Source organism: Myotis yumanensis, unplaced genomic scaffold (genome assembly GCF_028538775.1).
Source record: "Myotis yumanensis isolate MYYU_CA2020_CCGP unplaced genomic scaffold, mMyoYum1.0.hap1 SCAF_2, whole genome shotgun sequence".
NCBI classification, from domain to species: Eukaryota; Metazoa; Chordata; class Mammalia; order Chiroptera; family Vespertilionidae; genus Myotis; species Myotis yumanensis.
Genome location: NW_027223753.1, coordinates 215,914,358 through 215,936,230, shown reverse-complemented (window position 1 = coordinate 215,936,230; position 21,873 = coordinate 215,914,358). Strand labels below are relative to the sequence as shown.

Genomic DNA, 21,873 nt, shown 5'->3' with positions numbered 1-21,873 from the left:
CCCAAACGGCAAGTGGTGCCCAAGTGCTCGAATGCAGGTCTGACCCCATGAACAGCGGTCACCAACCTTTCGGACCTCACAGACCCCAGTGGTCCGCGGACCATCGGTTGGCGACCGCTGCCCATGAAGGCACCAGAGCAAGTGGCCACAATTGCCTCCACTCTGAAAGAACTTTTACTTAATTCTTCCAAAATGCTGTGGCCACACATTTTAAGAAATAAGTTTCAAAAAGGCAGATGAGCCCGGCTGGTGTGGCTCAATGGTTGAATGTCAACCCATGAACCAGGAGGACACATGCCCGAGTTGTGGGCTTCATCCCCAGTGGGGGTCACGCAGGAGGCCAACAATCAATGACTCTCTCTCATCATTGATGTTTCTATCTCTCTCTCCCCCTCTCCCTTCCTCTCTGAAATCAATAAAAAAATATATTTTAAAAAAGGCAGATGATATAATAAGAGAAAAAAAATAAAGCATATTATCACGATCTTAAGTTAAAAAACAGTAGCCCTGGAGACGAAGATTCTAAATTCATTATTACTAAAAAAAAGTATATTCTTCTACTTAAAAACTAATCTTATTGAGATAATATATTTTCCTTCCAGGGAGTTAATGTGGGTTTTCCTTTCCTCTCCTTTTCTTTTTTTAAAGGGAAGGAAGTCTGCACCTGTCAGACTACAGCTATGTATTCATTAGGTGTAAAGAGACCCCGCGAGACTGACAAGGCAGCCCTCGGCTAAGAAAAGCGCGCTGCGTAGCCAAGGCCCCCTTCTCGGCGCGGTCCTCCGGGCGCACCTGCCCGGCGTTCTTCTGGCTGATCAGCTGATCCCCCGCGGTGAGGGCGTCCCAGTTCTGCTGCCTGATGAGCTCCTTCACCTCCTCATTAGGGAGGTCGATGCGGTAGTTGAAGTCGCCGCACCAGAACACGTAATCATGGGAAAAGAGCATCCGTCCCTAGAGCCAGGAGATGGGTTCCCAGTCAGAGCGCAACTCGCAATGTTTACGGCGATTTCTTTGCCGCCCGCCCCCCCGCTGCGCTCATACATGTCACCCAGCGGTGAGAACACGTGAGGTATCTGTCTAGGCGAGCGCTGTTGGTACTTCTAGGCACTATGTGAAATCCTCAGAAGCTGAGCGAGAGCTGGGCACCTTAGCACAGCTCCCGTGCCCCACCTCCCAGAGCGGGGGCTCACCATAGGGAAGCTCAGCTTCCGCACGATCTCGGCGAAGTCCTCATTCCGCTCCTTGACCTGGGACTGCCCTGCGGCGAAGTGGCTGCAGACGAAGCAGAGGCTGGTCGTGTGGAACAGCAGGCGGATGGCCACCGCTCCTTTGTTGCCAGTGGCGCCTCCCATTCCCGTCTTCACAGTATCCACGGCGACATCCCTGGGACACAGAGGACCAGAATCAACGATGCGACACCAACAGGTCCCAGTGCCCGAGACATCAGGGGCGGGCGTTACATAATGACAGGAGCGCGCACCCGAGGCCACTGGAGGGCGAGGTGGTGACTGGCACTGCTTCCTCAGACACACGGGAAACAAGCAGCGGGAGGGAGCTGCCGGAGGCACCAACCTGATGAAGGGCGCGTGCTGCGGGCGGATGAAGACGAACAGGCAGACGCCCACCAGCTGCTCGGAGGCCAGCAGCACGTACTTGTTGTCCCGGGAGATGGTCTTCTGGAGCTCCACGGCCCAGAGCTTCTGGTTCGTGGTGCTGCAGGCGGAGCAAAGACACGGACAAGGGCGCCTGCTTAGTAAGACAGCTGTCAGTTACACTCGATAGTTTATATTGTACTCAAATTTTTAAAAATGTTTTGATTGATTTTGAGAGAGAGAGAGAGAGAGAGAGAGAGAGAAACATCATCGATTGGCTGCCTCCTGCACGCCCCTACTGGAGGGAGCCCTCAAGCCGGGCATGTGCCCTGACTAGGAATCGAACCACTGACCTCTTGCTTCATGGGTTGATGCTCAACCACTGAGCCACACTGTCCTCTTACAGGGTCCAAACAAGGCCCACACTCTCGTACCATACTATTTCACCCATAAGTTTATTCTGAAAATCTTTTTAAAAATCATCAAAGATGGGCAATTGCTCAATTTTAAAAGCAGACACACTTGGTTAAAATAAAGCTGTTAAGCTCTGGGTTCCACTCAAATAATTTGATTTGTAATGAGGCTTCAGAACAGCAATTCCCAAAGTGTGGTGTGGGAACATCCCTGGGGGTCCCCAAACCCACGAGCTTGAAGCCATTTCCACGCACTACTGAGACCCTGCCTCCCTCTCCCTGTGTCCACGGGTGTCCGCTGTCACAGGCAGAAGCAACGAGGCCCGAGTGCCGACACCCTGCACGGAGCCAGGCCGGGCGCCCTCCTCACTGCCTCGCACTGCACTTTAAAGAGCGCATTTCCCTGAGACGGTCCCGATGCAGCAGCCACACTGACTTGATCGGAGCGCAGCCCCGGCCCCTCCCTTGGGCTGTGTGACAAAGGGAAACACACAAAGCGTCTGCCTGCTGCGACAAGTGGCTGTCATTTCTCGGAAAAGCCCCTGACAGTGTGAGCTGAGAGATGAACTGCCACTTTTTTCATAGAAAACAATCTGTACTTAAAGAATTAATCCCAGAAAGACTGATTATTCAGACTTAGGTTATTTAGCAAATCCTTTTTGGACCAATCCTATCTTTTCAAGGGAAACAACCTTCGGTATGTGCTCCCAGTGATAAAATTTGAGTTTTTAAGCAAAACTGAGAATTCTGGAAAACGTGTGGCTGCTCCTGTGACCTTGACAAGGCCCCGATCCTCCACAGCTGCTGCTGAGGTCAGTGACGATGGCACCGACGCGTATTCTGAATGTGTTAAGGGCACGGCCAACATGTGAAGATCTCCCTAACTCAGCGAGCTAACGTCTTCTCAGTGAACAACAAGCGATGTTTCAAAATCATGCATCAGTCAAAGACAGACCAATAAAAAATGAACATTCGCACAAAAAGTTCATTGCTGTGTTTTCAGATTCCACATTGCAACTAAACTTTAAGAAACTACTCTATTTGTTGAGTTTTGGTGTAGTCTCAGAGAAAAAATTACCGGAAAAGGCCATTAAAATATTTCCATTTCCAACTACATACTTATGTAATTTTCGTCATATAGTTCAACCAAACAACACACCGTAACAGACTCCTGCAAAAGGAAACGTGAGAAGCCTGCTGTCTTAAGCCAGATAGTAAAGAGATTTGTAAAAAATTCTTTAAGAGTTTCAACATTCTTCAGAGTGTAGAAAAGAGCCCATACCACGTCTGAGGGCTGCTCTTTCACAGCTTAAAGGGACGTCACATATTTCCTCTCAATCTCTGCAAACAGACACTGCCGAGCTGCGTGTCTGCCTCCACGCCGCCCCCGGAAGCCGGTGCTGCCTGCTGGCTTACCTCGCATTCACAATGTTTCCGGCATTCAGCTCCACCATCTCCTCAAACCCGATCGCAAATATGTCTGTCGGCTTACTTCTTCTCTCTGCAATCACGCATTCAAGAAAGACCATTAAAGTGCAGCCCGTCAAACGGCACTGCCTCCAGCCCCCACACGACTGGGACCGTCACCAGATCTCATGAAGATCCACGTCTGTGTTTTCAGTTTAACCAAATTCAAACTGAAGACAAAAGCCCGGGCGTGGAACAACATTACTTTAAATTTACTTCGACTCAGGCGCCCTAGGGCTGCTTCTCTAAGCCTGTTGTTCTGGGAGACCCTTAAGGCCTTGCACAGATCATTGTAAAAGAATTCTTGCTCAAGTTCATACCATGGACAGTAGAGGAACAAGCCCCTCTAACAGGCTAACGTGAACAACACTGGAGGGGAACCAGGTCTTAGAAAAGGCACAGACAACAAGCGGCTGAGAAAACCGCAAATTCGAGGTAACTGTTGGGAGAGATTTATCACATTCAAATTCGAAAACCACAGGCCTGGCCCTTTGTGCTTTTCAGAAAGTAAAATCCTAGAAATAAAAAGGAGGGAAGCCTTTGATGGACTTGGTCTATAAAATGTTGGACTTCCAATTTCTGACCCCAAGCTTCCTTGGTAAGTCATGCATAGTGCGAAGGGCTCCCTTGTTTTCCAGGTTAAGAAATCAGTCGGGACTTGTTAGTTACACCCACATCATAAAAGGCCAACCTTGAAACTCCTGGATGCCCGCCAGCCTGGGCGCATCAAGAAGCCAGTCGGTGAGGGTCTGGTTCTTAAAAGCTATGCTGCGGAACTGCTTCCCGCCGTTCACATTCCAGGTGCCCACACACACGCGGATCTTCTTGGGCTGTGAATACTTGTAGAAACTCTCGCACATGCTCTTCAGAACTTTCGAAGAGGCTAATCAAAAACAAAACACAACAGAGTTTTAACTGCATTAAAACGATGATGAAAACGGATTTTCACCGCTGAGAAGTGGTGCCCAAACGTACAAGCATCACGGTAAACAAGCACGAAGCACGGTGGGCACATGCAGAGGCAGAGAGCAGCCCTGAGCACAGAGCCCAGCCCGATGCAACCCACCAACACAATTTAAAAGTCGCCCCTTAGACACGGTAACCAAAATAAGAGAAGCTATGGTGAAATTACTGCAGCAACACAAAACATGCGGAGGAACGGTTCTTTTCAATTAAATGCTACGTTGTTTTTATAAGGCACAAAATTAGAGACAGGACATTTCTGAGAAGTATGCCATTGACCTTCATATAACTTTCATTCAAAGGCTGGTAAAAATATAAATTTACTTTCTCCCCAAACAAAAACATTTAAGGACATTTACATCTAAGATTCTAGCTACTAACAGGTGATTGATGAATTAGGGCTCCCTGACAAAGATACAAAGTCTGGATGACAAGGAGGTGCCGGAGATGAAGTCACTGATAAATGCTTCCCATCCCACTCAGAGTGGAAGCAACTTCCTGGAACCATCTGCCTTGCCTGTGCCCTCACCTGCTAGCCATCCCCATTCACTCACTGCTCAGCCACTGCCCTCCCGGCTGTCTCAGGCCCACTCCTGCCACAGGCCCTTTGCACTGGCTGCTTCCACTGCCTGCACGCTCCTCCCTCACTTCCTTCAAGTCTTCACTTTGTTGGGAGGTGCCTCATTAACATCCACATTCCGTGCCTAACCTCCTCCGTCCACTCCTTGCTTTTTCTCTATAGCATTTCTCACCGTTCACAAACTACGCGTTTTATCTATTGATCTGTAACTGTCTGTCTCTCTTCACAAGAATGAAAGCTCCAGGAGGGCAGATATGTTGGTCTACTGCACTATATTAGTGACTAGAAGCCCCTGGTACAGAGGAAGTGCTCAATAAATAATTGGTGAATGAATGAATGAATGCCCCATACACCTGAAATCCTCGCTCTCTTGCCCTATTTTCCTTCCTTCTAAAGCGCACTTCGTGTTGGTTAAGTTAAATTCTCGGCACTTAGAGTGGATGGAACTGTACAGGTCCTTCATCTAAAACAGAGATGATGCCCTTAACTGGCAGCAATGGGTCAAAGGAAAAGAAAAGCAGAACGATTCTCACCGTTCACCACAGGACACTGTTTTATCCTATTATTGTATGGAACCAGGACACCGCAGTTTGGTGAGAGAATGAGCCAAAGAGGGAAATAACCTGTGAGTACAGCTCTGATCCCAGGGCAGCTTTCCGCCCTCACTGCTTGGCCTGACTGCTTGCGCAGAGGTGTGGAGGTGGAGAAAGCAGACGGTGTGTCCTGGCTGCTGGCCTAGGTGCTGGAGGCTGGCTGACCCCAGTACAGACTCTGGTCTGTATAACTGAGGCCACTGCCATTGTTCCTACTTCGCAAACAGCTGCTGCCACCCTTTCTGTATCTAAACACCAGTCCTTCATGACCTGCTGCTTAACACCATCAGCCAGACCATGACACATTGTATGAACCAACAGTCAGTTTATAAATGGAACGGGTTTTAAAAATCCTAGCTTTTCTCCACCGCCGGCCCTTGACCTTCACGTGCAGAAAGAAACGAGTCTCTGCTCAAACGGATGTCCACCCTCAGCACCACACTGTCCCCGGGAAGTGCATCTCAGGACGAGCCCAGAGAGCTAGGGGTGTGCTCGGCCTCCGTCCTTTTCAGGAAAACGCCCACGTCTCTCGAAGCGCTCGGCACCACTCAGCCAGACAAGCCCTAGTGACACGGGATCTGAGTGAAGGGGAAAAGGTGTCTTTTCCACTAAATTTCTGGCAAGAGTTTAGCTTTTGTTCCCTTCACCACAAACTTGGGTTTAAAGACAAGATCACCAACTCTGACCAGAAAACGAAGGCATGAAATTGCTATGAACAGCGGAGGCAAATGATAACCAGTTCGGTCTCATATGCTCAGCGCTCCCAGCTGGTCGGCAACCCTGACGCTTTTCAACAGACTTCGGCCGAGGCGAGCTCGGGTCTTGGAGAACGTCCCCTCCATGGTGAGGAGGGGCCAATGCCTTTCAAACACTGTGAGTGGGAACACGGGGGCGCATCACAAACACAACAGGTAGCACTCTGCAACCGCCCCAAGCTCCCACCGGGTCTCCCCACCAGTAACGCTTGTTCAGGAAGCATGAAGCGGATGACATTGGTGAGCGCCATTGAACTGGGGGTGACAGCCGCTACGGTGGCAGAGAGCGTTCTAAGGGAAGAGACTCTGCTTTCTCAAACCGACACTTTCCCTCAGGTTACAGTGAGGGTCCATTTGTGCTGCTAGAATCTGAGGGGGAAAGGGAGCTTCCACGGACAGGGCTGCATTTGTTCAGATCACCCTCAGGAAAGTAAAGAAACAGCTGCTGTGAGGTCGGTGGTTCTCTGTACTGTACCTGACTGCAACGTCTGCTCAGAGACTACGGATGCATGAGGAGGGAAACAGAGGCTCGTTAGTAACACAGCAAGGCGAGGGCAGACCTGGGGGTGACAAACCACCCTGGGGCGGCCTCCCTCCGCTCCAGCCCCTCCGATGCCCTGATGGTCTCGGGAGGCTGCAGGGCACAGACTCTAAACATGAACAGCAGCTGAAGCCAACTGTCTGCATCGGAGGGAAACCGGACAGCGACTCTGATGTCAGGTGCTGGGCCTGCTCCGCAGGCTGCTCCTGTGTGTGTGTGTGTGTGACTGTGTGTGTGCCTATAAGTGTGTGTGTGTGTATGTGTGTGAGTGTGTGTGTGTGAGACTGTGTGTGTGTGTGTGACTGTGTGTGTGTGTCTGAGTGTGTGTGTGTGACTGTGTGTGTGTGTGTCTGAGTGTGTGTGTGACTGTGTGTGCGCCTATAAGTGTGTGCACACATGTGCACATACATGTGAATGAGAACATGCACCTGGAAACCTGAGAGGCTGGAGGTTCTGAGCGTGGGAAGATACTGCCCTAACATACACCTTTTAGAACTCTTTCTGGGACTCACCAATTGATAAGCTCAATCAATTCAGTTATAACAAAACACACGTATTCCAAAAAAATCACCATGCTGTGCAAAACTGCCATGTCCCAGCCACAGGGTTCATGGGAAAAATGGGGTTAGGGCCAAACAATCGCCTTGGCGGTGACGTACCAAAAAGGACAGGAACCTAATGAAGACGACACAGGTTTACACGTGTTCGTGGTTCAGGGGGCCTAGCTGCTCCTTCACCATGACCCGACGCCAGCTCGCAGCCACAGCCCGGGAGGCTGCAGCCCGAGTCACCGAGTGTCGGAGGCAGGTCCGAGTGGCAGCACCAGTGGTGGGAGTGGCTCTCGGCACAGCTGGGGACCCGAGGCAGAGGGGCGAGAGGTGTGTGCACAGGTGTGTGTGTGTATTCTTAGAAAAATTTTTTTTTGATTTTTAGAGAGAGAGGAAAGGAGAGGAAGAGAGAGGCAGAAACATCGATGAGAGAGAATCATTGATCAGTTGCCTCCTGCACATCTCCTGCTGGGGACTGAGCCTACAACCCAGGCCTGTGCCCTGATGTGGAATTGAACCGGGCATCCTCCTGTTGCATAGTTGATACTCAACCACTGAGCCACACCGGTTGGGCTGTATGTATGTGTTTTATATCCTACTCACCTTGCTCTGCTGGGGGCAGTTTTCTGTGTGTACCTGGTACTACAGCCAGTGAAATCATAAAGAGACAAATGCAGAATTGGCATACGCTCAAGATGTTCCCCAAGATGTCACCCACCTTAGGACAAGGCTACGGCAGAACTGGGTTTGCTTTTTAAGGCCTATTTCACACACAGGAGAATGTGCAGGAAACTAAGCTGGTGACGAAGCCTAGGAAACGCGGGGTCCCTCGCTCTTCCTTTCCTCCCCCTCGCTGCTTACTTTCGATGGCTTAGTGACGCCTTCGCCTCAAGGGCGGCCCAGGGAGCACAGGGGAAAGAGGTGAGAGGATGCAAGGAGCCAAGTCTCCACTGCCGGAAGCAAGAAGGAAGCTTGACATTAAAAGCGTAGGTATGGCAGGTTTTTAAAAAGGATGTTTTTTATTGATTTTAGAGAGAGAGGAAGGGAAAGGGAGAGAGAGAGGGGAGAGAGGCATCAGATCCATTGGCTGCCTCCTGCACCTATAGTGTATCGAGACCGAAACCTGTGCAGGTGCCTTGACCAAGAATCGAACCAGCAACCTATTGGTGCACATGACACCCAACCACTGAGCCACACCAGCCAGGGCCAGATTTTGTGTTTTAAAGCTTTAGTGGGCCTCAGCACCCCCCCAGCCTACCTACAGAGCCCTGAGGAGCTGACTGTACTTAACGATCTCAGCACCATGAACAATTCTAAAGAATCCAAGTAATTATCCAAGAGAACATTGCCTGATGAGGAACCATTTCTCCCACGTGAACAGGGAAAACTGGAAGGTTTGGTTTGGAGATAACAGAGGAAATAAAAATGTTGAGTGCTAAGAAGTTAAAATAGAAAAAAACGTAGAGTAAGGAAGTCTAATGTATTAAGTTTTACAATGAATGCTGAGTTTTCTCATGATACTGCTTAGTATATGTTCCTGATATGAGCTCAAGTTCTTGTGGTTTAAATTAAAGGCACAATGAAAGATAACCATACATTTATGTCAAATATTAAGATTGGAAATAGTGAGGAGAAACCAAGATGGCGGCATAGGTAAACACCGGAAATCGCTGCCTCGCACAACCACTTCAAAAATACAACTAAAAGACAAAACGGACATCATCCAGAACCACAGGAAGGCTGGCTGAGTGGAAATTCTACAACTAGAAGGAAAGAGAAAAGCACACTGAGACTCAGAGGAGGTGCGGAAGTAAAGTGCAGAGGTACGGAGGCGCACGTGGAAAGGTCTGGAAACTGAGGACACGGTTGTCTTTTTCAATCGGGAGGGAGTCTCAAGCTCCTGACTGCTCTGAACTCCAGTTCCGGGCGAGTCTCTGGGGACCCAGACTCATACGGGGAGAAACTGGACTGTCAGGCAGCGGGCGGAACTCGAGGGCGGCTTTCTCTCAGAGGTACTTGCAGCGATTACCCGGACACTGAGACCCGGGGCCTCTTAGGGTAGGACTGAGGAGCAGCCATAGCTGCTTGCTCCGCCCTGTTGATCCCCAGAGACCCCGCCCCAACCAAGCTGTGCGCAGAGGCTTTTGCATATGAAAAGCCTGGCCCTTTGCAATCTGAAAATTACCTAACGAACTGCAGCTGGGTCGGAGAGACCCAGAACTTCCAAAAGAAGGCCCAAGGCCCCACAGCAGCTTGCATTGCTTCACAGCTGGGCCTCATCTGGGCACCTCCAAACCCCAAACAAAGAAGAGGAATCTGCAGATCTCTCCATAGCTCCTGCTGGGTAGCCTCAGGCAGAGGCTAAATTAGCTCCTCCTTAGAGATCCAAGAGCCAGTGTACCCAGTGGTCAGAGTGGGACCATCCAGATTACAACTCCTCAGATCCATAAGGGACACAATCGGGGCAGACTCAGTGAGCACCAAAGACCCACTGAAGCAAGTCTTGCCCCAGAAGGGTGTCTCCAGCACAGAAGTTCTCCCACTGCAGACACAGCTGATTCTCACAGCCAACTGGCCTGGAGGTTAATTCCTCCCAGCGATACCTACAACAATCAAGGCTTAACTACAACAAGACTGTGCACAAAGCCCACAAAGGGGTGCACCAAGAGTGTCTACCTCAGATAATTGGGGAGGCTGAGCCACTGGGCCCTATAGGACACCTAACACAGAAAACCACTCTATCAACACAGGGAAGCATAAAAAATGCGGAGACAAAGAAACAGGTCACAAATGACAGAAATGGAGGAAAGCAAACTACTGGATATAGAGTTCAAAACCACACTCTTTAGGTTTTTCAAGAATTCTCTGGAAACCGCCAATAAACTTAATGAGACCCTCGAGGTTATGAAAAAGGACCAACTAGAAATTAAGCATACACTGACTGAAATAAAAAATATTATACAGAGTTCCAACAGCAGACTAGAAGATCACAGGAATCAAGTCAAAGATCTGAAATACGAAGAAGCAAAAAACACCCAACCGGAAAAACAAAAAGAAAAAAGAATCCAAAAATACGAAGATAGTGTAAGGAGCCTCTGGGACAACTTCAAGCGTACCAACATCCGAATTATAGGGGTGCCAGAAGAAGAGAGAGATCAAGATATTGAAAACCTATTTGAAGAAATAATGACAGAAAACTTCCCCCACCTGGTGAAAGAAATAGACTTACAAGTCCAGGAAGTGCAGAGAACCCCAAACAAAAGGAATCCAAAGAGGACCACACCAAGACACATCATAATTAAAATGCCAAGAGCAAAAGACAAAGAGAGAATCTTAAAAGCAGCAAGAGAAAGACAGTCAGTTACCTACAAGGGAGTACCCATACGACTGTCAGCTGATTTCTCAACAGAAACTATGCAGGCCAGAAGGGAGTGGCAAGAAATATTCAAAGTGCTGAATACCAAGAATCTACAACCAAGATTACTTTCCCAGCAAAGCTACCATTCAGAATTGAAGGTCAGATAAAGAGCTTCACAGATAAGAAAAAGCTAAAGGAGTTCATCACCACCAAACCAGTATTATATGAAATGCTGAAAGGTATCCTTTAAGAAGAGGAAGAAGAAGAAAAAGGTAAAGATACAAATTATGAACAACAAATACACATCTATCAACAAGTGAATCTAAAAATCAAGTGAATAAATAATCTGATGAACAGAATAAACTGGTGAATATAATAGAATCAGGGGCATAGAAAGGGAGTGGACTAATCTCAGGGGAGGGGGGGAAAGGAGTGTGGGGGGTGCGGGAAGAGACTGGACAAAAATCATGCACCTATGGATGAGGACAGTGGGGGGCGGGGTAAGGGCAGAGGGTGGGGTGGGAACCAGGTGGAGGGGAGCTATGGGGGGAAAAAAGAGGAACAACTGTAATAATCTGAACAATAAAGATTTAATTTTAAAAAAAAGATTGGAAATAGTGGTGTCCAATAATAAGCAGTATTTTAAATTATCTGTTAATATGATTTAGTATTTCTTCAAGCAATAGCAATGAAAAGGTAAGACTAAGTTATAGAAACTTTTGGGCGGTGACTAGCAAAATACCCAATATAGGATACAGGTACTGATTTTTCAGTAAAGCATGTGTTGTCTACATAACTAGGCTATGGAATGCTCTACTAGCTGCATGTTCTGTGAAACCTGCCTTGCACAGTTAGTGTGAACCATTTACCCTCCATCATAACTTATCAGAGAAACATGCATGGGCCTCAGCTTACAGCTTAATAACATCTCTGATCCCGGCCGGTGTGACTCAGGGGTGGAGCGTCGACTCAGGAACCAGGAGGTCACAGTTTAATTCCCGGTCAGGGCACATGCCTGGGTTGAGGGCTCGATCCCCAGTGGGGGGTGTGCAAGATGGATGATTCTCTCTCATTGTTCATGTTTCTAACTCTTTCCCCCTCCCTTCCTCTCTCTCTAAAAATCAATAAAAACATATTAAAAGAAAAAATATATTTAAAAAATCATGTTGATAGAAAATCCTTCCAAACCTATTTTAATCAAATCCATCTAGAAGTTATTTATGTAACTAAGTGTACATTTCTCTCCTGGACTTCCGGAAGGGATATAAGTAACATAAAGTAGGTAGAATATAAAGTAAGTACGCATACCACGCAAACTTCCAGTGGTTAAAAGTGCTCGCGCTTTGTCAGCTAAATCACTATTTAGAGTGTTTCCCAGGAGCAAAACGTCAATGGCCTCTTGCTTGGAGCTGTCAAAGAAGTTATTCTGAATCGTTCTAGTGACAGAGCGAGCACCATCTTTTAGCTTCCCAGCCTGTTGGGGGAGAAAGGAGCAAGGACTCTCATTCTAATCGTGCCATTCCACGCAGCAGGTATTCTGAAACGTAAGGGTGACATAATTGTACTGCAATAAAGGACCTAATCATTCTATTTTGAATAGCGAATCATCACATTAAAATGCTCAGGAAGCCACTGTTTCTCTTCCTCTTTGGACCACAGCTCTGCCCACAGATGGAAGCTCAGTGCCACCACGTGAGGACACCTGGGGCGCCGATTGTCCAGCACTGTTTACGGGGAGAGTGAACTGAGCGCACTCCAACAGGAAATCACTTCTACATCATCACTGCGACTGGAGGTGGGGCGGGGAGAAGCAGGGGGAGAGAGGAGGATACACTGACTCATAGGCTCTTACGAAAGCTGCAAAGGGCTTTGATAGTAGAAAATAAAATTGAAACTATTCCCTAGTAACTTCCTTAGTTACAGCTATAACTGAACAGAAGCATGAAGGCCTAGTCTAAAAAGAAATTTACTAATATAGATTACATATAAACTACCATCTACATTTTAGGCCATTGTATTACCTGTGTATATGTAACTAACAAAAATAATAAACTTGGACTAATTCCTACAGGGAGAGAGTTTATATAATGTTCAATGAGCATATACTTAGGTATGTAAGTTACCATAAAGACTTATTTTGATCTTACAGATTTTGATAATTGCTTTTAAAAAACAAAACTTTTGCCTTTTAGGAAAATAGCTTACAATATATTATTTCTATTCCTTAAAAAACTAACAGTAATTGAGGCTTAAAATGTTATTCCCTCCCATATAATTTCATACATAAAGGACATTATTTGAAAAGACACTCACCATTCACATTATCAGGCAATTAATCAAAACGAACCCAGAGAAAGGAAAAGAAAGAACAGTGCAGATGTTAGATTTTAGTTCAATGCAGACGAGTAATTAACGTATAAAATTTCGTATCTATCAGGTTAGAGTAAAAGACCACTGACAACATATGTAACCTCTGTACGTATATTGTCGCAGTCGCTGCAGAAACAAAAAGGCAAGAGAACACTGAAGAGGATTTTAAGCAACAGTCGTAGACATCAGGTTGTAATAGCAAGAATTATGTTCTTTATGTAAACTGAATAAAGGAGAGTTTAACCATTTTAGGCTTTAAAAAACAGGATCACTTAGAAGACAATACTGAAACGTCAGTACGTGTGCTCCTATGATGTGAACAGAAGGCACTGGCAGGCAGGGCCCTCTGGCCACATGGCGGCTGTGACGCAGGAGGGAGGCCGACATGGGAGGGACAAGCACTTGGGGACGGTGAGTGTCGTCCAGAAGGTCACTGGCCGCGCTGAAGGAAGAGGCTGAGTGAGAAGCAGCAGTGACTGTCCTGCTTCTATTCTGAAGCAATCTTAGGAACTGCAGAGATTTAAAATTCACCTGGGGCCATGAGCCTTAAAATGTCCGTATTGTATATAAGATCATGAAAAATATCTCAAGCATGTTTCCAAAGTCCCTCAATATGGGCCCAATATTAGAGTGGAAAATAGTCTGCAGGTCATGCCAGCAATAAAATGCAATAATGAGGCCCAGAATTATAATTAAGTCCATAGCTCACACTTCTTTTGCACATTTTCCTAAGTCTCATTTTCAAGGTAAAGTAAGTAAAGCATAAAAACATAACCATTAAGCCCTAATAATGTTGGGCTCACAGTAGGTGTTGCAGAAACTGTCCACTGATTTATCTGTCCATCAGCGTTTGTTATATGTTTATAAAATAGCGGGCACTGTGTTAAGTGCTGGGGACCCAAAGCCAAATATGATAGGACCCTTTATTATGAAGATCATGGTTAAAAACATCCTACTTACAATAAAAACTAGAGGCCTGGTGCACAAAATTCATGCACGGGGGGAAGGGGGGTCCTCTCAGCCCGGCCTGCACCCTCTCGCAATCTGGGACCCCTCGGACATCCCTCTCGCAATCCGGGACTGTTGGCTCGTAACCGCTCGCCTGCCTGCCTGCCTGCTTGATCGCCCCAACCACTCTGCCTTCCTGCCTGATCACCTCTAACTGCCTCTGCTCCCACCTCTGTGGCTTTGTCCAGAAGGACGGCCGGAAGGTTGTTCAGCTGTCCGGTCTAATTAGCATATTACGCTTTTATTATTACAGATAACAGTATAAAAAGTAAAACAAATATGCAAGGGAAGAGTCATTTTTTAAAAATGTAAGCATGTTACATACAGGCCTCAGGGATTCTCACTAAATGACTACATAGGTCTGTCATACAGCCCCTCTGCCAACCTGGGGAACAAGCTAGCTCCTGCTCGATCAGGACCCCGAGAGGAGGAGGAGTGAAAGAGGAGCAGAGGCATGATAAGGCAGAATTCTAAAGAGGGAACTTGAAAACCCTCTGAATTAATAAAGAGGCACTGAAAAGCCTCACCAAGAGGGAAGGAGGGCCTTGTCTAATTCAACAGAGTCACTCACCTTGGCCTTTCCTTCCAGAGCCCCGGTCCCGGCGTAGATCTTACTGATGGAGTCACCGTTCACCGACCACATGGAGCGGAAAACCTCCTGAAAGCGAGTCACCAACTGGGGCTTCTCAGCCAAGCCGAGGGCTTCCAGCTGTTTCGCCAGCATCTGAAACAGCCAGGAGTGACTTTTGTAAGTGTGTTAACACGCTAATTGTGATGTGACTTTTTAAGAGCCACCAGGAGTAAACAGAAAGTTTGCAGCGATAGGGCTCTGTAGGACTGGATTCTAAAAACCTAACAGTTCACTAGGCTGTGCTGTTTCCCACCATTTCTATTTTTAACGTAAATAAAGTAAAGTTTCACATCAATGAAACTTACAGGCAACTGAATATTCCCTTGTAGTAAGAAGAACGTCTTTCTGGCTAAATGATAAAATCGTATTAAAGTATCCCTAAATCATACTGCTTTACCTCGTTCATCTAAAAGAACTAATTATTCAACAGCATGGAGCAGAGCAGAAAAAATATTTACCTCGTTTATCTAAATGTATATAGAATAACTAAGTTCCTTTAGTTTTTAGATTTAGTTCTGTAAGTTTGGGTAATAAGGTCCGGAGATTATGAGGAAAAAAGAGCTGCTCTTGAACTGTCACAAACCAACACTAACATCGGTGCTGTGCGCCCAGGGCCTGGAGGAACGCAGCGGGCCAGGGTCTCTGGCCACCACACCCCCTCAGCACAGGGCGCAGGAAGTGTGCAGAGAGCCAATGCTCTTTCTCAGGATGCCCTGTGCCTCGAAACCCGGCAGAGTCAAAGCGATGCACAACCCTTACCCGGCCTTTTCTCTCACTTGGAGTCCAGTCATAACGTACGCCTGGAACTCACTGAGCTCCGTCCTCTTTGGGTTTTCTTTTACCTTATCTGTAAGGATGGGTACTACCCATAAACCTCAAGGGATCAAAAACTAAAATCCTATGAAAAACCCTAACCCGGGGTTGACATCCAGGGCCGGTACCAGCGCCGTTCCTCGCTGGCAGAGAAGGAAGCAGGCCAAGCCAGGGCCGCCTTCACCATTCCGACCGCTCTGTCTTTAAGAAGGTGCGCCAACTGGTCTTCACTACTAGGTTGGCTTTGCCTGCTTCACTAGTAAGTTTGGTAACCACTTCACCAGTTCCTCACACCTGACTATCAACAGTGGATAACCAGCCGAGTCAGATTCTGAAAAGTGAAACCTGTTGCACTTTTAACAAATCTTTAAAGTGCCTCAGTCAACTCGCTCTCAGAAGCCACATCAATGCATCCGACCAGCTAAAAACAGAGCTAGCAGCACCGAGCCACACAATACACTCCATCCAGAAGGCCAAATGCCTGCTTTCACTTTTCTTATCTGTCATATTTTCTAAGTACATTATAATGATAAATCTCAAAGACAGATTTCAGAAAGGGCAAACAGTAAAATTTATTTAGTTACTTGAGAAATGTCTCAAAAGACATTTCTGTAGCAGAGAATTCTACACACTGTGGTTTCATTTTTGAGACAGAAAGAACCGCAGCTCCGGCAACTAATCCACCAACACTCCGGCCACAGGTCAGACCATGCACGGAGGAATAGGAACTCGGGATTTCCTGTCCTGTTTCCACGGCCGCTGAGAACTGCTCAGCCCCCTCGGAAGGAGTAAGTGAAGACCCGCCACAGCCGCGGCCCTCACCGCAGGACAGAGGACTTTGCGGGCACGGCGGCTGTGTGTCCGGCACTGACACTGCGTCTGTATTTGACTGGCCCTGATTGTAAGAGGCAGAGAAAAAAGGGTCTTCACACAAAGACCATTCGAGACGCTGAATCTCATTCACTTCCATTCTTGTTAACACAGTCCAGTCCTTCAGAGCCACTGACTGGCAGACGCCATGCAGGCTGCACTGGGTACAGACCGTCCAAACACACCCTACAGGCTGTGCATGGTCAGAGCCTCTCCATCCAAGAAACCTTTCAAGGACCGCACAGAGAACGAGGACAGTACGGATATATACGTCTTTCTTCTTCTTCCAAAGGAGGCAAAAGAGGCCGTTACTGGACTAGGAGAAGCAGCAGCACTGGGTTTATAGGGAAAGTTAAGGAGTAAGGGAGGGAAACACAGCTATACGTGGAGTAAAACAGGGAAAGGGAACTAAAAAGACGAGCGATGTTGGGGGGAAAAAAGAGGAGAAGGGAAATGCCTTTACTGAACCTAACTGCTCTGGGGGCGGTCATGAGCGCCACTGAGAGGCGCCGCACGGTCACGCACAGGATGGCCACACACGCACGCTGGCTCCTTACCTCCAGGCCCAGGAAGGCCTGCACGCTGTTCGTCCTGTCCAGGCAGTCCAAGCAGTTGGTGCGGACGGTCCCACTCTGGCACCTGCAACGAAGTCACTCAAATTAAAGAGCTTGTTTGAGAAAAAAACAACAGAACTCAAACAAACTGAGGAAAAATTAAGGTGATTAAAAGGTAGCATCCACTTTCTCCCCCCGATTTTTTATCATTACAATTTTCAAACATAGAAGAAAGGTGAGTGAATTTTACAGTGAATATCTGTCTACTCACCAGGTCCTACAACTGTTACCATTTTGCCACCTGTTCTTTATCACATACCTACCTGTTCCTCCACACCCACTTATTCTTAACTAGGCCAGCAGTTAAGAATACATTCAGACTTACAACACCATAGTTCTCTGCACATAAAAGGTATCAAACATTTAAGGAATAAATTTTGAAAATCTAAGATTGTAGGGAGCGGCTACAGGGTTAAGCCTCGGATGACCTGTTTGCAAAGCCACAAACAAGTCCCAGCTTAGAGGGCACAGCCCTCTTAGCATAATTAGGCTTGACCTTATGATGCTCCCTAGATCCTTCCTAGGTAGCTAATGGGCTGTGGGAGGTGCAGCAAGTGCTGCCAAAACAAGTGAAACTCACAAGAACACTGTAACTATGGTGACCACTGCCTTGTTTACCTCTGGCTATAAAATAAAGGCTCAGCTTGCCTCTGGATCTCTCTGTGGCCTCAGCCAGGCACAGGAAGACCCACCTAGATCCAGCTTATTCTCTTTGTCATTTCTTCATCCTTTCGCTGCCCTCACTCAGGCTTTCGAACCCTTGGCTGAGCTGGCCTGGCACATACGATCTCTTATCTCTACTGACTGTCCTATGAAGTTTCTATAGCATTAACATATAGTAAATACTGTACACGGAAAAAATGTGAGCTTTGTTTACCAAAGATTACCTCAACCTATATTCTTAATTTCAATCTTTCAATACTTACTTTTCTCCTCTACTTCATATGCAAAAGCTAACACTAAATTACACTAAAGCAGACAATATGTAACGTCTTTTATTTCCATTTGCATTTAGTTGTCTTTACGAGGCAAAAATATTAAAACATCATTTTAAGAGAGAAGTGGAACAGCCTCTCAGTACCAGGCTGGGGACGGGAGCCTGAAGGATTCTAGCTCTCACACACCCTGGTCACGTGACGAGGGGCAGGCTACGCCAGTGCCTCCATCTCCTCCCCGGCAAAAAGGGATAGAATAGGGCCTCGCCGCTGTGGCTGATACATGGAAAACCCAAGGGCACCGCCTGGCCACAGTATGTACCCATAAAGTAAGCTATTGTTATTACCGGCTGAATTCTGAAGAAAAACAAACCTAAAATCAAGTATAGTATTATAAACTCTGATTTTAAAAAGGACATTTAAGGGTGTAATGTTAAGAGTCATTTTTAAATTATAGCAAAGTTCCAATTTAAAGGAAAGAGAAACCGAGCAGGCGAACCTTCGAACGTCACTTCCGTCGAAATGAAAAAAGCCGTAATCGAGGAACCTCTGGACCTGAGGCCTGAGGACGCTGTGCAGCTTCTCGGCCTTGCCCCCCTTCACCAGCTGGTGGTAGTCGAAGCTCACCATCTGCACGTCGGCCGCGTGCTCCGAAGCCTTCAGGTGGCTCTGGGAGGGAAAGGCAGGCTTCACCCAGGGGGAGCGCACGAGGCCCCCCGTGTACCTGTGACGGGAACCTGACCCTGAGAAGCAACACTGACGCGCAAGGCTTTCGTCCACGCAGCAGCCAGTACCTAATGCCATGTTTCTCCTGACCCTCCCGCCCGTCCCCGAGCGGCGGTGATGGGCGACCAGAGAACTTAAGTAACATTCTCATCCGGTTTAGAAAATGAAAAGCTATCTCCACCCACTCGCATTTCATGTTTACAATCCAAATTTAATAACTGTTTATATCTACCATAAATCTCAAAATAAAGTGGCTCTTGTTTTAAGACAGACTATAAAACATAAAATTCTTTTTTATATCTTTGTTCAATACATATAAATGCTTTGAAAGTTTACCATAAAAAGTTATTCTCTAATGTATAATCTGTTTATTAATAATATTTATTTTACAAAGTTAAAACAAAATAGCTGAATAATTCTGGAGCTCATTAGATTGAAGTTAAGGAAATGTTTCTAACCATTTTGTTTAAGCTTATAATTCTATATAACATAAGAGTTTATATTAATTATTAAATTGGTGTTTATGGCCCTAACTGGTTTGGCTCAGTGGATAGAGCGTCGGCCTGCGGACTCAAGGGTCCCAGATTCGGTTCCGGTCAAGGGCATGTGCCTTGGTTGCGGGCACATACCCAGTGGGGAGTATGCAGGAGGCAGCTGATCGATGTTTCTCTCTCATCAATGTTTCTAACTCTCTATCCCTCTCCCTTCCTCTCTGTAAAAATCAATAAAATATATTTTAAAAAAATTGGTGTTTATGAAGAATGTTTTCTTTAGAAGGCTTATCTTTTATTTGAAATTGTCACATTCCTCTCATCAACACGAGAAGGTGTGCTCCTGCTGTACATCAAGGCATTCATCACCACCTCAAGGGCTAACAGTGACTGGTTTCCAGCAGTGGGCAAGCGATTGCAGGTGGAGGAGCAACCAGGAGAGGAGCACAGTGGGAGGAGCACACCAGAGGGAGGAGGATACCAGGGGGAGGAGGACACCAGGGGGAGGAGGACACCAGGGGGAGGAGCACACCAGGGGGAGGAGGACACCAGGAGAGGAAAACATCAGGGGGAGGAGCACACCGCCTGGGTCTTGCCCAGGACAGAGGGACACTCAGGGGAGGATCTTCTGCTTCTCCACCACAGCAACAAGCCCACTTCGGGAAAGTGTCTACTGCCTTGACGACTTCCCACAACCCCAGGCTCACAACCTCACCCTCAAGCGTTTCCTAACAGCCGAAGGCCTAACGTCCCGCGAGCACCACCCTTCCTCCAGGCAGCCTTTCCTTCCTGGCAGATCCCAGGACTCTACTGCATTGTCACAGCCTCCTTACCTGGAAGGCCTTACTGAGCATATGTTCACCTTCCTTAGATCCAAGCAGATTTATTACTATTTGTTTGCCATACAGACTCTTAAGTGTTCTAAAATGCCTGTTAAACAAAGAAAACAAGCACATGTCAAGCGATAAGGTGACATTTTTTTTCAATAAATAAGAATCCATTATTAATCAGAACTTACATGGTTCTGTTTAAACTCATAGAACCGGCAAAATTGAACACAGATTCATTCCACGTGGTCTCAGGAACGGATGGGAACTCAGTCAGTGCCCTCTCTGACTGCGGGTGCCCAGCCCCACCTGTGCGGAGCTGTGGATCCCCCCGTCCCTCTCCCCCGGGAGCCTGGTGCTGGCCCAGCACAGAACACAGGCTGGGCGGGCAGAGGGCGCAGGGCTGCCCCTCACACCCGAGGACATCACAGCCTCCGTGAGCATTGAACCCAGTGCAACCAAAACCTCATTGCACATGTGATCAATATACTAAAAAATGTTAATACTGTCACAGTCTCTTAAATTCTTTGTTTTGCACTACGTGCTTGAAATCTAGTGTATACTTCACACTCCAGCACATCTCCATACGGGCCAGTCGTGTACCCAGCAGCGACATGGGGCTGGGGGCTGCAGTGCTGGGCGGCCGCCCGCAGGGAGTCTTAAGGCTGAGACCAGTGCTGCCACTGCTAGAGGTCGTAACACTGTCTCCCTTTAAGTCAGGATCAGAAGACATTTCACTTGGAGCCAAAAACCGTAAAATGAATCCGTAAATGTAATGACCACAGGTCTCACCGCTTAACAACTTCAAAACCGAGAGCACCTGTACACAGAACCAGCCCTACCTGTCAAAGGCGGGCGCATTGGCTTCGAAGCCCCTGGACATCCGGACACGGTGCGAGCCCACCTGGAACAAGAAAGATGTGGTCACACCAACAGCCACCATGAGACCAAAGCCAAACCGCCGCCATGCGCGGTCATGCATTCGCTGAGCACAGAGCAGGGTGCCAGGTCACTGACCACTCACCAGTCTCTTAAAAAGACAAGGTCTAAAAAAAAAAAAAAAAAAAAAAAAAAAAGGCAAGTTCTAGGAGTTTCTCCTTTTATTTTTTAAAATGCAACCTCGTAACAAAAGAGCTAGAAGACAGACCATTATGAAACACTTGTAAACTAAGAGAAAATTTTAGTTGTGAAAGATACGTGTAAGCAGCGACCCCTTGCACAGTGCTGACCGCGTGTGCCAGGCACCGACCTGTGCACCTCCCATTCCATCTGCACGAGAACCCTCAGCAGCAGCTGCACTGCCACTGCCACTCCTGTCACAGATCCCCGCCCAGGCCCAGGGCAGCAGCAGGAGAGGGAAGATTATTCAGAGCTTTGTTTTCAGCAACGGCATTTTCCTGCCCTCAGAGGCTAAGTTGTTATGTACTAAGCTACTGAGAGAGCAAATATGGAAACCCTAAAAATCAATGTACTGTGAAAACATCCAGATTTTATCAAACACAGCAGCTGAATTTCTACGGATGTTGAAAAAACATTACAGGGAAAACTTATCTGATACAATTCTAGGAACTCTGCACTCTGATCCTTGTTTAGGAATCTAGCTGATATTAGATTGAATAAAACTCTCCAATGAACCAACAAACGATCCTGGAAACTTAAAACAACAACGTCGAACACCTACCTGCAAGCCTGGCTGCTCCCAGAACAACGGAACCGAGCCCCGGATTTGGATGAAGGAAGAAACGGAGTCATCTAAGTACACGACCTGTAGAGAGAAG

The 21,873-nt window shown here is 47.2% G+C and overlaps 1 protein-coding gene across 7 annotated transcripts in view; it reads right to left on the bottom strand.

Moving 5' to 3' along the window:
* Window positions 1-21,873, bottom strand: part of SYNJ1 (synaptojanin 1) — a 60,234-nt gene that overhangs the window by 22,656 nt on the left and 15,705 nt on the right. For 3 of the 7 annotated variants that reach the window (XM_070407281.1, XM_070407284.1, XM_070407285.1), the window contains exons 6-18: window positions 21,777-21,860; window positions 20,938-20,999; window positions 20,102-20,198; window positions 18,551-18,720; window positions 17,060-17,141; window positions 14,760-14,912; window positions 12,119-12,284; window positions 6,839-6,862; window positions 4,164-4,355; window positions 3,422-3,506; window positions 1,573-1,713; window positions 1,191-1,383; window positions 793-951 (exon numbers count right to left, since the gene is read on the bottom strand). In XM_070407281.1, the coding sequence (XP_070263382.1) occupies window positions 793-951; window positions 1,191-1,383; window positions 1,573-1,713; window positions 3,422-3,506; window positions 4,164-4,355; window positions 6,839-6,862; window positions 12,119-12,284; window positions 14,760-14,912; window positions 17,060-17,141; window positions 18,551-18,720; window positions 20,102-20,198; window positions 20,938-20,999; window positions 21,777-21,860 (1,608 nt within the window). The remainder of the gene's footprint in view (window positions 1-792; window positions 952-1,190; window positions 1,384-1,572; window positions 1,714-3,421; window positions 3,507-4,163; window positions 4,356-6,838; window positions 6,863-12,118; window positions 12,285-14,759; window positions 14,913-17,059; window positions 17,142-18,550; window positions 18,721-20,101; window positions 20,199-20,937; window positions 21,000-21,776; window positions 21,861-21,873) is intronic. The other 4 variants (XM_070407282.1, XM_070407286.1, XM_070407283.1 and 1 more) reach the window with 2 other exon arrangements.